Source organism: Meriones unguiculatus, chromosome 1 (assembly GCF_030254825.1).
Source record: "Meriones unguiculatus strain TT.TT164.6M chromosome 1, Bangor_MerUng_6.1, whole genome shotgun sequence".
Taxonomy (NCBI): domain Eukaryota; kingdom Metazoa; phylum Chordata; class Mammalia; order Rodentia; family Muridae; genus Meriones; species Meriones unguiculatus.
In genome coordinates this window covers 40,671,384-40,688,195 of record NC_083349.1, presented here as the reverse complement: position 1 = coordinate 40,688,195, position 16,812 = coordinate 40,671,384, and the positions used below count along the sequence as shown (strand labels likewise).

Genomic DNA, 16,812 nt, shown 5'->3' with positions numbered 1-16,812 from the left:
GGCTGGAACTCAAATCCTCCTGCCTCAGCCTCCCAAGTGCTGACACTACAGGTGAGCGGCACCATTCTTGGCTACAAGCATTTTATTTTTTTTAATTAAAAAAAAATTTTTTTTTTAAAAAAATATTTTTTTAGCAACTTCAAAGGAAGGTTTTGGCTGTCCTGCAGTGGACACTGGGCCCCTAGCCAGCCCCTCACAGGCTGGTGGCAACCCAACTGTCTCCTCTCCCTGTGTCTGGCTGTACTTATAAATGGGAATCTAGCCCTCCACCTCTGTGTCCTTTGGCTGGCCAGTAGGAGATCTTTGTGCAGACAAGTCTATGGGTAATTTTATTCAGCTCTATTCATGGTCTCATCATGTAGACATTTTATTGTGGTGCTCTCTCTCACAAATCACTGATTAAAAAGCAAACAAATAAACATCTGCTTAAGTAAAAGGAAAGTTAAGGGCATTAAAAAAATCCATTCATAGTCATAATCTTCAACATATTTAAACATTTACCAAGATGATCAACTTGCTTGACTGAAAATTGTCAGGCGTGTAGTGCCTGCCTTTAACCCCATTGCTCAAGAGGCAGAGGCAGGCAGATCTCTAGAAACTTGAGGTTAGCCTGGTCTACAAAGTGAGCTCAGGCTAGTCAAGGCTACTTACTAATACCCTGTCTCAAAGGGAAAAAAATACTTCTGATATTTGTTTCCAGTTTCTTCAGGTACCTAGACATTTGCTGTCCAGTACTCCATAGCTACAATATCCATTTGCTACAATCCCCATAGCTACAATACTTCGTTTGCTGTCCAATACTCCAATACTCCATAGCTACAATACCCCTCTCCTGGGGTGGTGGTTCTGTTTTGTGATTCACATTGCTGTTATTTTCCCATGTTCTCTAAGCTGCACTCCATCACCTTTCTCTTCTTCCTTCCTTCCTTCCTTCCTTCCTTCCTTCCTTCCTTCTTTCTTTCTTCTTTCTTTCTTTTTTTGTTTTTATTGTTTTTGTTTTTGACAGGATGTTACTGTGTATCTCTGCCTGGCCTGGAACTCTCTGTTTAGTTTATGTTGCCCTCAAACTCATATAGAGCTGCCTGCTTCTGCCTCCTGAGTGATTAAAGATGTGGGGCTACTGTGAATGGATCCCTCCTCCTTAATCAGGTTGGTACTACATGAGGCGGGGGGGGGGGGGGGGGAGGAGGGAGGATGCACGCACTACCCATTTCAATGGAGAAAAAGCCTCTAGAGGGAAAGAGAATGAAAGCATCCACATACTGTCCACTGTGTGAAGCTGCAATGGTAGGCTGACCTTCATCCTCCTGGCCATGGAGGGCAAGCAGCAAAACTAGATGGTGTTCAGGGAGTTGTACTCTGCTGACAATTAATGTAGCTTGTCTTTTACTACTTTGTGGGTTCTTCTTTCTTTCATCCTTCTCCACCACTTTTCTTCTTCCCTTTCAACCCCCTAAAACTAGATAGGAGAGAAAAAAGGGCAGAGAGGAATAAAGTCAGGGTCTGAAAGGGTCAAAGTTATCATTAAACTACTTCCTGCTGATTAGGGGCTTTGAGTTCCTTGGAGGCAAGTTTGATCTCCACCATCAGGATATCTAATTTCTTCTTTGTGCAAGACTACTTAACAAACAGTGACCAAAAGCAACCAACAACATCCAATAATCACCCAACATCCCACCACTCTCTCGAGGCCCTCACATTTATCTGCCTCCCCCCCAAAATCCCCCAAACTCCAAATGTCACACAATCACAGAAACTATCTGCAGCTGGCAAATTCACACCTCTGCTAGAGCACAAGGTAAATTATACAGTCAGCTGCCGAGAAGTAGCCCCACATTCCCACAACTGGGATTAAAACAAAAACATATTCTGATAATATTTCTTAAAGAAACAATATTCCCAAACTCTCTTTACAAATTAGAACTTGGAGCAGGCTCAGATTTCCCCTAGGCTTCAGAGGTGGCCACCCCTCCTGCAGGGCACACTGACTTTGCCAAGTCGGATGGTCTTAGATTTCCTGTCACTCTCCTCATTTGGCTAGCATGCACCTCTTTGGCTCCCCATGGCCCTGGAATGTAACTACTTAAGTGCTCAAGAGCCTTCCACAAGAAACTCAAGAACTTTGCATTCCACCTCCTGGTTCCTTGCCATCCAACTGTCTTCCAAAACTACTGTGGTATTTTTGGAATGGAAAAAACAAACACAATGGCTTCTTGAAAAGACAAGGAGATTGCTCTCCAGTTTGCTTTCAGAAAATAGGCTCTTGAATGCTTCACTTTGATAGACATTCTGCATTCAAGAAGAGCCAGGCCACAGGAAAGATTCTATATGCACATCCTGTTACTAGGACAACGGAAGTAGGAGTGAAATAGAATCAACTATAATCAAGCACATAAGGAGTCATCAGTGGGATGAACTGTGTGGCCCACTTTCAGACCTGTTGTTTAACAAGAAAAGAGTTCCTCCCTGCTTAACTCACGAGCTCTGAGAGTTTTCCAGGTGATTATTAATATAACAGTATGTAATAGCTTATTTGTTTTTTGTATTACCCAAACCACGTGCTGCTTTTTTCAGATCTTTTAAAATAATTCTCACATATACTATAGTGTGCTGAATGATGGTCCTCCAAATATGTGTCCATACCATGATGTCTGGAACTGGGATGTGACCTTATTAGAAAAGGGTCCTTGAAGGTTTAGCTGAAGATGAGATGGATCAACCTAGGATTCTGGAAATCTAACTACAAGTTTCCTTTGAAGAACTGGAAGGGGAAATGAAACAGGCACATGAAGAAGCCGTGGGGACATGGACGTAGAGATCAGAGCAATACAGCCACAGTAGAGGAACACCTAGAACTATCAGAAGTTAGTGAGGCAAGAAAGGTTTCTCGGCAGTGAGGTGGCTGTCGCCCGTGTTGTGTGTGTGTGAGTGAGTGAATGTGTGCGTGGGGGCACTCGGCTTGTTGTTGTCGGTGACTTCCCCCTTACATCCACCCCTCCCCTCCCCGGCCGCCGCCGCCGCAGTGGCCGCTCCCTGGGCCGTAGGAAATGAGCCATAAGGATGACATCGAGGTGGAGAGCGACGCCGACAAACGGGCTCATCATAATGCACTGGAACGAAAACGTAGGGACCACATCAAAGACAGCCTTCACAGTTTGCGGGACTCAGGCCCATCACTCCAAGGAGAGAAGGCATCCCGGGCCAAATCCTAGACAAAGCAACAGAGTATATCTAGTATATGCGAAGGAAAAACCATACGCACCAGCAAGACATCGATGCCCTCAAGCGGCAGAATGCTCTTCTGGAGCAACAAGTCCGTGCACTGGAGAAGGCAAGGTCAAGCGCCCAAGTGCAGACCAACTACCCCTCCTCAGACAACAGCCTCTACATCAACGCCAAGGGCGGCACCATCTCTGCCTTCGATGGGGGTTCAGACTCGAGCTCAGAGTCCGAGCCTGAAGAGCCCCAGAGCAGGAAGAAACTCCGGATGGAGGCCAGCTGAGCCATGCGGGGCAGGCCAGCAATAAAACTGTCGTCTCCCTCGTCTCAGCCTCCCTTCAGTTCATCGTTAGAACCCTTGAAACCATTGAAAAGACTTTATTTTCCTTTTCTCTTTATTAATTGTTGTTTTTGCATAGAAGCTCTTGGACAGCAGCTCTCATCCCCTTCCCTGTGTCCACTATTTTTAAATGTATTCCCTTCGTGGGTTCCTGTCCCCACCAGAAATTTTAAACCAAAACACCCTAAATCGGCAGGCAGCTCTTTCTATGGAGGACAGACGGCCGCCCAGACCTCTGAGTACACGGTGTCCTGCCCCCCCTCCCCCCCAGCTTCTCCGGCCCTCAGAGCATGTGGCTGGAGGACGCCTGCCCCACTAGGCTCTCCTCCCAGTCCCCGTCATCTGTGTTTGGTGGACTTTGTGAATCTCCGAACTGCTGTGCTTTGACAATATGACCTGATTGGAGTAATCAGAACTGCCCCCTACTCCTTTGTGAGGATTATTTTTTTGGAAAAGCTTTCACTCCTGTTGAAAGACCAGATTCCTGAAGAGGTGTGTGGCAGAAGAGGAGAGCGGGGACAGATGGGCAGGATCCTTGGCGTGTGTCGCTCTTCGGTTGGTTAAGCCTGCAGAGCCAGCCTTATAGGAGGCATCGTGGTACGGGTAGGAGATGGCAGCAGTGAAGCGACCTCCCAGGAGTGGTAGGGGTGGCTGTTTGTGGGTGGGGCGGGGAGGGAGTTTTAGGTGGGGCAGAGGTTTTGTATTAAGGGCCAGTGATGATGTTTTGATATTTATTTCCTGCTACTGAAATTTGAATCTGAATGAAATGCCCCTATTTCTGATGATGTCGATATTGTAAAGCGACAGGTTCATAAAGTAATGATCAAATCTTCCTTTTTTTTTCCCTGTGTGTATTTCTAAGAAATAGAGCTAACTATTTTTATGTAAATATCAAGAGCGACTTACCTGGTGCTAAACCCACAGCCCAGTACATCCTCCCCACCCGACGTCTTTCCTCCTGTCCTGGAACTTGTCGCCACTGTGTGATCCAGCCCTGTCTCTGGCTGCGGTCAACAGATCCCAGTGAAGGGTTTCATGTCTTTAGGCCTTTTTCCTACTCTGTTGCCAGTATTTGCTGATTTCTAGTGTATACTCTGTAGTCTCAGTCTGTGTTTGATTCCATTCCATGGAAATAAAAAGTATGTTGTACATACTGCCAAAAAAAAAAAAAAAATGTTTCTCCCCCAGAGCCCTGGAAGGAGCAAGGCCCTGATGATACCTTCGTCCAGACACCTAGCCCACAGAACGATGAAGGAATACATTTCTGTTATCAGAGGGCATCCAGTTAGTAGCAAAGTGTTATAGAAACAGATGAGATGGATACAGTTGTTGAGAGACTTTGGGGGCAAGGAGGATAGTGTTTACAACGAAGCCAGTGTCAGACATTGTTCCTTGCAACTTCTAGAGAAGGGATGTTTGTGTTGGGACATAAGCGGTGTAGATAGCCTCAACCTTTCATAATTGGTGGGATCTTTTGAGACTGACCCAGGCACCTCATTTTACTGCTGAGGAATTTGAAGCTTTGCTCTCCTTAAGGTCCCACGGGCAGTTAGTGGCAGGGACAGTCAACTCTTCAGATTTCCACTCCACCACACTCCTTCTCCATGCTCTGAGCCACTCAACAGGGGCTTGTTGGGTTGTTGGTGTGCGTCATTCATGAGGGAGCCTAGCACCTGCATTCTTTCAGTCTTAAGTGACAGAAGGCCATCTAGAAGTCATTTGTAAAGCACTGGCTTGCGTGTCTGGAATGGAAGGGGTGGGCTTGGTATCAGGCACTGAAGCTTGGCCCACCAGGACTGTCCACTCTCTGTGCTCTCTCTCTCAGCCACGAACTCCATGTCTATCCTCACTCCTTCTGATGGTGGACATGCTTTTATCAGGTTTCAAGGATGAAGGCTGATGACTGGTCCAGTCTTCAGAGCTGAGAAATAAATTCCTGTCTGATCCATAGAGAGGATCCAAGGAAGCACTCCAATTGGCTTGGTGTAAGTCATGTGTCCAATTTGAGGGTGAAGTGCCAAGGGGTAGGTGGTAGAGGCTGCCTTTTGCTTCTCTCTTCCCAGGTGTTCAAGTAAAGAACCTCCCTAACTTCCCTCACAGAGATGCATGGTCAGGTGACAACACTCTAGCCAACGGCTGAAAGCCATGAATGTGCAATTGCCTGGAAGAGAGACCCCTGGCATCCACTATGGATGAAGCCCAGCTACTGTCCTATGAAATAAGAGAGGAATCTCTATTTAGTTTGTGTGCTTTGGGGGGTATGCTTTTATAGCTGGTCCACATTCACTAATATTATATGTTACCAAAAGAAGGCATGAGCCAAAGTGTCTTGGCTTCGAGAACACTTGCAGCCTTATCAAAGCAGGCACCAGGCAGGCATGGTTAGGCTGCAGTCACAATAGCTCAGTCTCAGCAGCAAAGATCTGTCACTTGCTTCTTCTGTTAATCCTGGGCTGTGTGGAGAGGACCTGCAAGAGTGCAGGGACTGAGAGACAGAGGGACTCTCCAGGAGTCCTAACTGCCAGGCAGGATGAAAGGGAAGGGGATTCACTCACTGGATTTTATAGCATCATCTGCTAAGGGATATTGTAGTTTTTTAAATCACATCCCATAGGGATTCCTGTCTGCCAGAAGGTAGCTGGGCAGGCCCATGGTGTTCCCATGGTAGAGAGGGAAAAATGACCTTCTTGGGAAGCATTTAAAAAGGCCAGTATGGCTTAGGGGAGAGAACTGGGAGAAAGGAAAAGAGATGAAAAGAGATATCTTTTTCTTCTCCCTTTTTTTTTTTGTACCCTCTGAAATTATACTGAAAAAATAATTCATTAGCTTGGCCTGATGCACACCTTTAATGCCAACATGGGGGAGGCAGAGGCCGGCAGATTTTTGTGAGTTCTAGGCCAGCTTGGTCTATTTAGTGGGTTCTTGGATGGCCAAGGGTACAAATTATTGTAGTAAAATAAATCATGGACGTTAACATATAAGCCCCTTCACCTGTGCAGCTCAGCAGTCTTTGAAGCATTTATATGATTGTGCACCGAGGCTTCAGAACTTTTACCTCGCTGAGCTCCAACAGCCAAACCCACGCTTTACCAACTTCCCGTTTTCCTGTATTTGAGTACCAGTAACGGCTTTCAAGGCCCCTGGCATAAGTGGAATCATAAACTCTTTCTTGTGACTGGCTTCTTTCACGTAACTTTAAGGTTGTTTTATCCAAGTTGTAGCACTTGTCTCTAGTCCTTCTTTTTAAGTTTTTTATCCTTCTATTAACTGTATGAACGAATGTGTTTCAGTGAGTTTCCACACCCTCATACAGCGTTCTCGGATGAAAGAATTTTCCGTTTTCAGAGATAAGTAACACTCCATGGTGGATAGACCCGGGTTGAATCACTCTTGTGGGAACCGCTTAGAACTAGAGGTTTTTCAGAGCTCGGGTCTTTGTGAATGTTGGAATATCTGCATATTGGAATAGTAGGCTGTCCTGTGGGCGGGAGCCAGGTCTAAACAGAAACTCAATCGCGGTTCATGCATACTTCACACAACCTAATGGTAATCCTTACATAATACTTGAAATAGCCTTGTGGATGAAATGAACTTTCATCGTGCAGAAATATTTCTTTTGTGGCATGTCAGCAACTCAGGATGGGATTTTGGAACATTTTGGATTTCAGATCTTTGGCTTCGAGACACTCCACTTATTCCATGTTATCCATCCACTCACAGGCACTCAGTGGCTTCCACCTCTGGGCCGCTTCGAAAAGGCTTCTGTCAACACGGTGGGCAAGGACCCATTGGAGACCCTTGCTTCCAGTTTCAGTGGAATTTCTGAATCTCAAGATAATTCTATTTTTAATTTCTTGAGGGAATGTGACTTGGGAGCTTTGAACTGAGAGGAGGGTATCTGCCCAAAATAAACACAAGAAGAATGTTAATGACCAGCTGAAATAGGGAGCCAGCAGGCAATGCAGTCCTAAGAGCTTCAGGTTTGGGATATGGCTTTGCCTAGGCTGGGTCGTGACTCACAGTTTCATCAGTCTCCCTTCCTGCCACATTGACCTTGCTGACCCGCTCTCCTACCTTGGCAGTGTCTGGGGCTTAAAGCTACGTCTCCTCAGTTGAGTGAAGACGTGAAGGCTGAGCTCTGGCCATCAGGAGACTGGATGGAGGTTAGGCCTCTGTCAACAGCTCAGTTTGCATGTGCACTTGAACTGTCAGGCTTCCGAGCTGTGAGGGAGAAATGAATTCAGCAGCAAGAGCTAGTCTGGTTGTGAGGAAGGTGGGCTGTTAGCTGATACTCTGGGGTAACATGTGGGACATTGTCTTGCTAAGAGATTTTTGTAGCTTTTTTTTTTTTTTTTTTTTTTTGAGTCTTCTCATTCTGAGCTCCAGCAACCTTTAAGGGAGAAGAGTTTCCCTCAGATCCCGAAGCTTGCTGGGGTTTGCTTTGGGACCCGCGGTGTTGCTGAGCGTAGAACATAGAATTCAATGACTCTTCGTGTTTTAGAATAGCCTCATTGAAATATAATTCCTATTCCACGCGAGTCATCCATTTAAAGTGTGTCTTCAGTGGTTTGCTGAGTAGTCAGTGCTGGGGAACTACTACAATAGTGTGATTTCAGAACATCACCATCACCCTCAAATAAACACACACATTTCTAGGAACACACCGTACATACCCCTTACTCCATTCCTCCCCCTCCAGCCTCAGCCGGCCACCAATCTTTCTGCCTCTGTAGATTTGCCTATTCTGTGTTCTTTGTGCCTGACTTCTTTCACTTAGCATAACGTTCTGGAGGTACATCTGTGTGGAAGCATGTACCAATGTCTCATTCCTTTCACGGTAAGTAATGCTCCTTCATATAGAAATATTCCATTCACATTTACCCTTTCATCTGTGGATGGGAGGGAAACAGATGAGCTGTATTTTTATTTTTGGTTATTATGAATAGTGCCACTAGGAATATTTGCATGTAAACATCTGTATAGTCATAAAATATTCATTTATATTTGGTGTAGAACTAGCAGCAGGATATCTGGGGCAGATGTATAGTCACTCTGGGTCAAATGTTAAATATTTTAAGTAACTGCCAAAGTGTTTTCTAAAATGTGTTTTCTGTCCCTCGCTCACAGCATATTCGAATTTCAGCTTTGTCTCATCCTCACTAACACTTGCTGTTTCTACCACATTTGTTTCATCACGTTGTTGAGTGTGAAGTGATAACATGTTTTCTCTCCTAGTGGCTGATGATGTTGATCATTCTTTTCATGTGCTTGTTGGCCATGTGAGGTACAATGTTTGCCCATTTTAAAACTGGGTTACCTGCCTTTTGGTAGTTAATTCATAAAGTTCTTTAGCATAAAGTTTCTTATCAGATACACGGCTTATGAAAAATTCTCCAATTTTGAGATTGTCTTCACAATCTTTATAGTGCTCTCTTTTCTCCCTTTCATAGAAAACAGACTTTTTTTTTTCCTCACATAATAAATGCTGGTTATAGTTACCCCTCCCACTTCCTCCCCATCTCCTGTCCCACCTGGATCTACCCCCCCACTTTCAGTCCCTCATTAGAAGACAAACAGGCAGCTGGAGAAATGGCTCAGTGGTTAAGAGCACTGACTGCTCTTCCAGAGGTCCTGAGTTCAATTCCCAGCAACCATGTTGTGGCTCACAACCATCTATAATATGATCTGATGCATGTAAGTATATATGCAAATAGAACACTTGTGTACATAAAATAAATAAATAAATATTTTCTTAAAAAAGAAAACAAGCAGGCTTTTAAAGGACAATAATAAAACTTCAAGCCTAATACACTGGTATAGGACAAAACAGAAGGAAAAGAGCCTGAGAAGACCCGTTCTTTTCCACACTCAGGAATCCCACTGAACTGAACTGGAAACCATAATGTATGAACGAAGAACCTGTAGGGCAGAAAGAGAGAAGAAAAATATACATATGTATAAATAAAAAAATATGGTAACATTTTTTTAAAAAAGGAAAATTCCTGACAAGCGAGGCTGGGAAGCTCCAAAGATGCCCTGAGTTTGTTTTCTGCTGGCCATCTACCGCTGGGCACACAGCCTCCTCTGAGTGGTTTGTCTCCCCAGGGACTCTCCCTTGGATGAAACTTAATTTCCATTTGCAAGTGGTCACCAGCAGAAGATAGCTTCTCGGTTAGGGATGGGGGCGTGTGTCCACTTCTCCTTTCAGCGCCAGAAAGGTGCAGCCCCGTGCAGCCCCTGTGCGTGCTGCCTCAGTCTCCGTGAGTTCATAGGTGTGTCAGTCCTACTGATCCGGAGGGCCTTGTTTCCATGCTGCCTTCCATCTCCTCTGGCTCTTATGCTTTTCTGCCTCCTGTTCTGCAGAGATCCCTGAGGAGAGGGATCTGATGGAGACATTTCTTTTAGGGCGGAGTCTTCCAAAGTCCCTCACTCTCTGTGTAATGGCTGTGGGTCTCTGCATATGTTCCCATTTAGTGCGGAAGGAAGCTTCTCTGATGATAGCTGAACAAGGCCTTGAACTGACTAGAGCATAATGTCATTAAGAGTCATTTCATTGCTATTTTTTTTTTTTATAACAGTGACATTTGGTTTAACTCTAGGTCACTAGGTCTCAGCTTCTTGGTCACCCAAGCAGTATTGAGTATGGGTTCCATCTTGTGGAGTGGGTGTTAAGTCAAAATGGCTTGTGGTGGTTTGCATGAAAATGGCCACCGTAGGCTCTTTGGGAGTGACACTTTTGGGAGGTATGACCTTATTGGAGTAGATGTGCCCTCGTTGGATTATGGGTGGGCTTTAGGCTTTCAGAGAGAGAGTTCTTCTGCCTGCTGCCTGCTGGTCCAGGTGTAGAACTCTCAGCTACCTCTCTAGCACCACGTCTGCCTGCAGGTTGCCATGTTTCCCACCAGGATGAAAATGAACTAAACCTAGCTTGTCCCAATTAATTGTGTTCCTTTTAAAGATCTGCCATGGTCATTATATCTCTTCACAGCAATAGACACCCTAGTTAGGACAGAGATATTGGTTACTCGCACAAGCTTTATGCCACCATTGTACCAGCATAGCTTGTAAGCAGAACACCATTTTAGATCAAAGAGTCTGTGGCTGGGCTGCTGTTTATATTCCTCCTTTGGCAGCGTGTAGAGTACCTTCCTGTACCAAAGACACTAGCATGTATGGGTGATTTTTATGACCTCCATTTATATCTTTTTTTTAATTATTGTTCACTTCTTATTCTTTGATGTCATAGCTAAGAAACTGTTGCTCAATTAAGAATTTTGAGGATTACTTCTATAGTTTCTTGTCAGGATTTTTATAGTTTAGTTGTTACATTTAGGCCTTTTTTTAAAATATATATATATTTAATTTTTATTTTATGTGTGTGTGTTAATGCCTACATGCACTTATGTGTACTACTTGTATGCCTGGTGCCTATGGAAGCCAAAATAAGGCATCCAATACCCTATGACTGGAGTTAAAGATTGTAAGCCACCTGATATGGGTGCTGGGAACTGAATTCTGACCCACTTCAAAAACAGCAAGTGCTCTTAAGGTTTGAGCACTCTCTCTAGACCTACATTTAGGTTTATGAATTAGGTCTTTGAAACAAGTCTCAAAAATTAGGCCCTTTTACTCTCAATCATCTGTCTGCCTCTTTTGTGCTGAGATTACAGGTGTGTGCCATCACACATGACTTACAGAGTGATTCTGTACCCTGAGTGTAATCCAGTGTGTGATGGAGGAAAGATCTATCTCCCTTCTTCTGCACATGGCATACCAGCAGGCCACTGTGCTTTTTGTTGAAGAAGGCATTCCCCTTTTAGTATCTGACTTTAAATGTGTTCATTTCTGGCCTCTCAGTTCTATTCCACAGATCTGTATGTCTGTCCTGAGGTGAGCATTAGCCTGTGCAGGTAACTTTTAGCAAGTTTTGGATTACAGCTTCCTTGGCATTTGTGATTGAGGCCTTTGCTTTAGCCATGCTTCATAGTGGTAGAGTACCCTGTCCATCATTTATCTCTGACAATGTGACGGGGGTAGGAATTATTATCATTACTTCAGTTTGTTTTGTTTTGTTTTTGAAACAAAGGATTTCTCTGTGTAGATCTTGCTGTCCTGGAACTTACTCTGTAGACCAGGTTGGCCTCAAACTCAAGATCTGCCTGCCTCTGCCTCCCAAGTGCTGGAATTAAAGGCACGAGCCACCACTGCCCAGCTATTTCAGTTTTAATGATAAAGATTGTGGTGGCTTATAATTTTAATAACTTTCCGGGTTTTTGTTTTGTCTTTCTCAGAAGGCTGACCTAAGTGTGGAGTTCACAGGCTGAGGTAAAGTTTATTCTGCTCTAAATGCATCCCTTCAGGGGGCTGGAGAGGTGGCTCAGAGGTTAAGAGCGTTGGCTGCTCTAAATGCATCCCTTCTAGCTTTTTCTGCTTCTTAATCCTGAATGGTTCCATTAGATTTGCCGTTCTTGCCTGAAAAAAAAGTTACAGTTTTCCTGAAATACAGAATTTTTATGCCAGAGGGCAAGTATAAACTACCGTCAGGGTAGCCAGCACCAGGATTGACAGCCCCACATTCTCTTCCCCCTTTCCTGGGTTTGACCTGTAATTCTCTCAGCCCATCAGATTCGCTGTGTTAGCAGTACTCTTCCAAGACAAGGCCACAGGTAGATCACAAAACCGTTGACTCGAAGATCTTCCCTCCACAGAGCCCATCCCCAAGTCACCCACAACACCCCCCATCTTCTCCTCCTCCTCCTCCTCCAATTTGGAAAATGCTAGGCAAATACTCTGGATGGTTAGGATCATGTGATACTCAAGCCTGTTAATGGAAGCTTTTTGAGTACTTTGAGGGTTTTACTTTTACAGAAAAGATTCCTCGCAAGTTTCCTTTTGGGTCAAGCATTTTGTTTTCAGCTTACGATTGCTGGAGTCATTGCAGAACTCTTCCTTTAAATGTGCATAAAAACTTAGCCAATTAAGCTGCTTCAGCATTTCAAGCGTAGTCACTTGAAATTACTTGGTTTTCTTCTTAAATATTTTAATTGCTTGACCAATCAATCTTCTGAGCTTGTAGCAAACTCACAGGAATGCAGTGGGTTAATCTCACCTGTAAGGAGAACCCGGCGTTCTCGTAGGCGTTCCCGTACATGCGTACATGCGCGGAGTTGGCAGGCTCCCAACAGGGCGTTCTTTATCTAACTTGGCTACTCAGTTGCCTGTCTTAAAGCCAGATCACCGGGCTGTCACTCTTCAAGGTTAAAGTTTCTTTTATCTTGTAGGCACTGAAAACACCAAACCAGGACAGGTCTTTGGAACACAAAAATATCAATGCCATGTTTTTGAAACCTTTAAACTTGTTCATATCCATTTAAACCTTCCCCAATATAAAGCTCGTATTCACTAAGGGATAGTAGGAGAATCCCATAGAATTCACCAGGGTTAATTTGAGACGTTTCCAGGTGTTAATTCACTGGTGAAATCTTATCTGGTTTAAGCTGTGCTTTTCCTCCATACTAAGAGTTATCTGAAAATGCAATGTGTCTTGCTCAGTGGCAACAGTTAACCAGCAGCAGTTATCATTTCTCAGTGAGACCCAAAGTAATGATGCTTTAATGTAGCTGAGGTACGGTACCATTTAAACACACACACACACACACACACACACACACACACACACACGCACACACGCACACACTCACACGCGCCTTGCCTTGTCACCCACATTTTGAGAGAGGGTTTCACTGTGTTGGCCTGGCTGTCCTGGAACTTAATCCATAGACGAGGCTGCCCTTGAAATCACGGAGATCCATCTCCCTTTGCCTCCCGAGTGCTGGAATTAAGGTTGTGAGCAACCACTGCCTGGCCTGAAATTTAAATATATTTTTAACTGTGACGACATTCACATTTAGCTAGGTGTGGTGGTGCACACCTTTAATCCCAGAATTTGGGAAGCAGAAGCAGGTGGATCTCTGTGAGTTCGAGACCAGCCTGATCTACAAAGTGAGTCCAGGACAGCCAAGGCTACACAGAGAAACCCTGTCTGGAAAAAGAAAACAAAAGGAAACAAATTACATTTGATGGATTCCTCTGTGCTTTCATGTTTTTGTTAGTATTATTCTACTTTTTGTTCAGTTTATAAATTATGTATTCCAATTATGATAATTATTCTCCTTCTAAATATTTCTCATTGCTTTGCTAAAGAGCTCAGGACAACATGTAAAATAAATGACATGCAAAACTTGTTCTAAATTTAATAAATATTGTTTTGAGTGTGCTTGACAGTTTGAGGTCATCATAATTGAGAAGTTAGGATCCCAGCACTCAGCCAGTGGAGCAAGAGGATAGATAGTGTGTTCAAGGCTAGCCTGAGCTACATTGAAGAATGTAGCATAGAATAAGAAAAAGAAAAAAAAAAGAGAGAGAGAGAACTTGTTTATGAGATTTAAGGCTGGGTTTGGTGATGCACGTCTTTCATCCCAGCACTTGGGAGGCAGAGGAAGGCAGATCTCTGAGAACTGGAGGCCAGCCTGGTCTACAGAGCTAGTTCCAGGATAACTAAGGCTACACAGAGAAACCTTGTGTAAGAAGAAATTTAAAAACAATATTTTTTGAAAAGGTTTATTGAAACATAATTCATATAATACCAATAAAACTATTTAAAACCTACAGTTTAATGGTCTTAGTGAAGTCATGTGTAAGGGCAACCATTACCATAGACAGTTTCTGTTACGCCTCACCCTGTAAATCTTTAGTGCTATGCCTATCCTTGAGTAATCACTACTTCACTTTCCTACTCCATTTGCCTTTGTTGGACTTACATAATAGAGAAATGCAGTGTGTGAGCTTTTTTGTAATTGGCTTCTTTCATCTGGGAAACTGGATATTGAATTTGATGAAAACATTTTCAGGAAATATTAAGAGGGATTTCTGTGTGTGTGTGTGTGTGTGTTTTAAATATCTCACATGGAGTTGTCCGACTTGCTACATTGAGGAAGTCACTCCTTTAACATGAACCAATCCACTGTGGCCTGCAAGACAGGTGCCCACCCTAGGCTCCAACTCTAGACAGGGAGGCGGGGCATTTGAAAACAGCAGCCCTGGCAGAAGATGCTTGAGCAGCTAGTAGGTATTTTCCTTGTGGCTGTGACAAAGTCCCCAACAAAAGTAATGTAATAAAGGGCTAATTTTGGCTCACAGTTTAAGGGTGCTGTCATCATGACTGAAAGGCTTGGGGTATGAGAGGGAGACGGCTGGTCCTATTTCATGTGCTTCTAGGAAGCAGAGAGAGAGAGAGATGGAAGCCAGTGCCCGGCTTACTTTCTCAGTTTTATTCTGTCCAGGAGCCCCAAACCATGGTGCCGCTGCCCACACTGAGTGCGCTGTCCCTCCTCGCTTAGACCTTTCTAAAACCGACCTCAGAGACATGCCCAAAGGTGTGGCTCCCAGGTCATTTCTAAATCCAGCCACACTGACAACGAAGATTACTTATCCAGGACAGAGCAAAACAGTCACTGGGAAGGTGGCAGATGTAATTAAAAACGTCTTCCTAACTAAGGAAGTAGAAGCCCTCCTTTGCCTGCAGCCTATGAGCCTCTGAATCCCGAATGAAGCTGGACACAGAAATCTCTCCGCTGTAGTGGGAAGCTGAAGTAGAAACTAGAAGGTATAGGGTTGTTTTCTTTCTTTCTCTCTCTCTTTCTTTCTTTCTTTCTTTCTTTCTTTTCTTTTCTTTCTTTTTTTTTCTTTTTTTTTTGCCGTCAATAAGAAATTTACTTATTTAAAAAAAATCCAAATGCTGGCATTGTCCACAAAATTTTAACAGGTTTATTTATAATTGTTATAAAGTTGAACTGTTGAAATGTGTTCGCTGAAACATTTCGCTTGCATTAATGCTTTACATCTTGCATTTATATTAAAAATTCACACACAAATGAAAATGGAAAAACTGCCAATACCTGATTTCTGTCCCCTATTTTTCCACTCGCAATCATATACTTAGGTACCTTTTGACCCCATGGAAAAAATATCTAACATTCAGAACTACTGATAACAGGAAGAAGAGGAAAAAAAATTTTTTTTTTTTTTTTGAGAATGAAATGTTTCCCCTCATAGTGGACTCTTAAGCACGCTCTCCGCCTATGCGGCGTGCTAGCTGGATATCTTTTGGCATAATTGTTACACGTTTGGCATGGATAGCTCACAGGTTGGTATCTTCAAAAAGGCCAACCAGATAGGCCTCACTTGTCTCCTGCAAAGCACCAATAGCTGCACTCTGGAAGCGCAGATCTGTTTTGAAGTCCTGAGCAATTTCTCGCACCAGACGCTGGAAGGGGAGCTTGCGAATGAGAAGTTCAGTGGACTTCTGATAGCGTCTGATTTCACGGAGTGCCACAGTACCAGGCCTGTAACGATGAGGTTTCTTCACCCCTCCAGTGGAGGGCGCACTCTTGCGAGCGGCTTTTGTAGCCAGTTGTTTCCTGGGTGCTTTACCACCGGTGGATTTGTGGGCAGTCTGCTTTGTACGAGCCATGGTAAGGGCACCTCCTTACTTACCCCCCTTCTCCTTGGGCTGGAGCTCGGCGAGCGAGAGGCGGCGCTGGCGTTTGAGAGCGGCGGCGGCGCGGCGACGGCTACGAACACCCTTTCTTTTCTTTCTTATTTTTATAGTTTGACTTTAAGAAAATTTCTAAATCTCTGAACTTTTTTTGTTTGTTTGTTTGTTTGTTCTTGGAAATGGGGTCTTACTCTGTTTCCAGATGGTCTTGGACTTCTGTGCCCAAACTGTCCTCCTGCCTCAACCTCCAGCTCTTTCTCCTTTCCTCTTGACAGAGGAAGACTCTTTACAGAGTCTTACTGCGTGGCCCAGCCAAGCCTCAAACTCACAATCCTTGGGCCTCATTCTCCTGATTGCTGGACTTCTTAATTTGTAAATTAACTGCTGTTTGTGGCTGCTGATGGTCTTATGATATTATTATGTCTGAGGTTATATATTATAAGATATTATGTCTGAGGTTATAGCTGGGAGATAAATGGCTCAGCTGTTAAGAGCATTTATTGTTCTTGCAGGGGTCCCAAGTTCAGCTCCTACATGGCAGCTAGCAGTGGCATTTCCAGTTCCAAAGGACGTCCTCTTCTGACCTCTGCAAGCACTATACACGGTGCACAGACATACATTCAGGCAGAACAACCATCCCCATAAAATAAAAATAAATACGTCTTTAAGAAAGGCTGCCTGAGTTCTCCTACAATCC

The 16,812-nt window shown here is 44.0% G+C and overlaps 1 protein-coding gene and 1 pseudogene across 1 annotated transcript; one reads left to right on the top strand and one right to left on the bottom strand.

Moving 5' to 3' along the window:
* The first annotated feature begins 3,047 nt into the window (after positions 1-3,047).
* LOC110555642 (protein max-like) lies at positions 3,048-3,502 on the top strand (annotated as a pseudogene).
* A 12,151-nt stretch (positions 3,503-15,653) lies between these two features.
* LOC110555641 (histone H3.3A-like) lies at positions 15,654-16,190 on the bottom strand. Its single transcript, XM_021648964.2, has one exon. It carries the CDS (start codon positions 16,089-16,091, stop codon positions 15,759-15,761), a length of 333 nt encoding a protein of 110 aa, XP_021504639.1. The 5' UTR covers positions 16,092-16,190; the 3' UTR covers positions 15,654-15,758.
* Between the last annotated feature and the right edge of the window lie 622 nt (positions 16,191-16,812).

Coding starts and splice junctions, on each gene's coding strand:
- LOC110555641 (XM_021648964.2), bottom strand. CDS start 16,091: ATGGCTCGTACAAAGCAGACTGCCCACAAATCCACCGGTGGTAAAGCA.